Source organism: Etheostoma cragini, chromosome 11, assembly GCF_013103735.1.
Source record: "Etheostoma cragini isolate CJK2018 chromosome 11, CSU_Ecrag_1.0, whole genome shotgun sequence".
Classification (NCBI taxonomy): domain Eukaryota; kingdom Metazoa; phylum Chordata; class Actinopteri; order Perciformes; family Percidae; genus Etheostoma; species Etheostoma cragini.
The window spans coordinates 386,478-388,922 of NC_048417.1; the positions used below are offsets into that span (position 1 = coordinate 386,478).

General features: G+C 52.4%; 1 protein-coding gene across 1 annotated transcript in view; it reads right to left on the reverse strand.

The window, feature by feature from the left end:
* LOC117953068 (bone morphogenetic protein receptor type-2-like) overlaps positions 1–2,445 on the reverse strand; it is a 13,657-nt gene that overhangs the window by 5,002 nt on the left and 6,210 nt on the right. Inside the window, exons 5-10 of the mRNA XM_034885785.1 lie at positions 2,145–2,309; positions 1,930–2,003; positions 1,700–1,822; positions 1,293–1,472; positions 410–958; positions 124–307 (exon numbers count right to left, since the gene is read on the reverse strand). Of these exons, the coding sequence (XP_034741676.1) occupies positions 124–307; positions 410–958; positions 1,293–1,472; positions 1,700–1,822; positions 1,930–2,003; positions 2,145–2,309 (1,275 nt within the window). The remainder of the gene's footprint in view (positions 1–123; positions 308–409; positions 959–1,292; positions 1,473–1,699; positions 1,823–1,929; positions 2,004–2,144; positions 2,310–2,445) is intronic.

The window sequence follows — 2,445 nt, forward strand, 5'->3', positions numbered from 1 at the left end:
TCTCCCTGATGATGAACATCTGTCCTGTAGGGTAACATTACAGCTTGTTTCTACCTGATGCTGAACATCTGTCCTGTAAGGTAACATTACAGCTTGTTTTTTACCTGATGCTGATTGCCTCACCTGAAGAAATGCAGGACGCTGATAGGTCGAGTGAACATGGACGCCTGCGTCTGTTCTGCGGCGGCAGCAAACCTGGGGATTGTGGATCAAAAGCTGGACGTCGTAGAGCCACAGCAGGTTCTGGAAGAACTGTGGGTTTTGGATGTTGAGATTCAGAGACTGGAGGGTTTGGATCAGAGACCGGATCAGAGACCGGATCACAGACCGGAGGGTTTGGATCAGAGACTGGAGCGTTTAGGGCTTTGTGTAAAACCGGGGCCTTTGCTTTTGAAGATAAGGAAGCTGGGGATCCGAGGGCATTTGGAACTATCACCGGAGCTTCTTCTGTTTGAGTCTGGATCAGACAGGTCTCTGGGCTTCTGGAGGACCCGGGGATCGGCGTCGGTCCTGCACAAAGCTCTCTGCGGACACACGGGTCTGGATCTGAGCCATGAACCTTGTTGGAGGCCCACGCTGTCCGGTTGTTGTTGTTGTTGGCGTTTGATCCCGGTTGGCTCTCAGCGGGCGGCTGCTCTCGACTCAGCAGAGGTTCGTTTTCATCCGGACTGGCGTTGAGCAGGTTCATACCCTGGTCCTCTCCGGCCACCATCTTGTCTTCGTCCTCCAGCTGTGGCCCCGCCGGATTGGTCTGCCCGCCACCAATCAGAACGTTGGTCATCAGAGTGGGGGCGCCCGCACTGTAGCTGCTGGCGACGGCGTTTTTTGAGTGAACTCGGCTCACAGCAGCGCCGCCGCCTCCTCTCGTGCTGGTGTTGATAGTCACCGCGGTTACCTGGTGAGGCTCTGCAGCCATGGCAAGCACCATCATGTTCATCTTAGCAACGCCAGTTTCCACCTGAAATACAGACGATTCTGGATCAGTTTAACGTGTTAGGCCCCATTCGGTGGAACCGGAGTCAACAACACGACAATCCGAAATTAAGGGGGGAGGGGCTGTTTATTCTGCACCTGTCTGTGGTTCTGCACCCGTCTGTGGTTCTGTACCTGTCTGTGGTTCTGCACCCGTCTGTGGTTCTATCTTTGGTTCTGTAGCTGTTTGTGGTTCTATCTGTGGTTCTGTACCTGTCTATGGTTCTGTCAGTGGTTCTGTACCTGTCTGTGGTTCTATCTGTGGTTCTGTACCATCTGTGGTTCTGTCAGTGGTTCTGTACCTGTCTGTGGTTCTGTACCTCTCTGTGGTTGGACTTTCCCAGCTTCAGTCTGGAAGAGACGGTCTCCTTGGTTTTGCGGAGGAGGGGAAGGCTGGTGGGTCTCTGGGGCAGGTTCTGCTGTTTGGGGAGGGGGTGAATGGTCTCAACCCCCCCAACACCTCCCAGCTCCCCCTGGAGAACCGACACAGGGCTGTTCCCCTGGAGAACCACAGGAACAGATCGTCAGTTACTACAGACTGTCAACGGCAGACAAAATGGTGACGGAAAAGGAGTCAAAAAAACTACAACACGGAAAAGAAATGGTGACAAAAGGCGACAAAAAGGGGGCTTAGCTAGCTTCATTAGCTTCATTAGCTTCATTAGCTTCATTAGCTTAGTTAGCTTAGCGCTGAAGAAGACATGCTTTAGGTGGACTAACGTAGTACCTCATCCGTTTGGAGTATCTGGCGGTACGGCAGGTCGGTGCAGTGCAGCGCCGCTGAACTGAACTGTTTCTGGGACCGCTCCATCAAGTTGTCATCTGAACTTTCCCTCAAGTTCTTGTCCACCTGGAGGGACAGAGTCCACATGTTACAGAGACTCACCTGGTCTGAAGAGGCTCACATGGTCTGAAGAGGACAAACTGCAGACATGAGGATACATTGAAAGTATAAACCTCTTTGGGGTCCAGTTTTTGGGTCTCCAGGTCTTCTTCTGTCAGCGGCCGGAAGACACTGGGCACAGCGCCCCCTGGAGGACAGCCGTGACAGAGATTCAGATCAACCTTCAACTCGCTGCATTGGTCATGTGACACGTCAGTGTTAATGTGTGAGTGTGTGTGTGTATGTGTGTGTGTGTGTGTGTGTTTGTGTGTGTGTGTGTGTGACTCACCTGTGTGGTGGGACTCTAAGATGGTGCAGAGGGTGGAGGCAGGTGTCAGGGTGGAGCTGGACAACAGGTTGTCTGAAGTGGACGAGCGAGCCTGACGGACAGAAGAAAAGAGAGAGAGAAAGAGACAGAGAAGAAAAAACATCACAAAGGTTTTAGAACCTGTACCTGTACATAGACCTGTAGCTGCACGTAGACCTGTATCTGTACCTGTACCTGTACCTGTACCTGTACCTGTACCTGTACCTAGACCTGTACCTGTACCTGTACCTAGACCTGTACCTGTACCCGTACCTAGACCTGT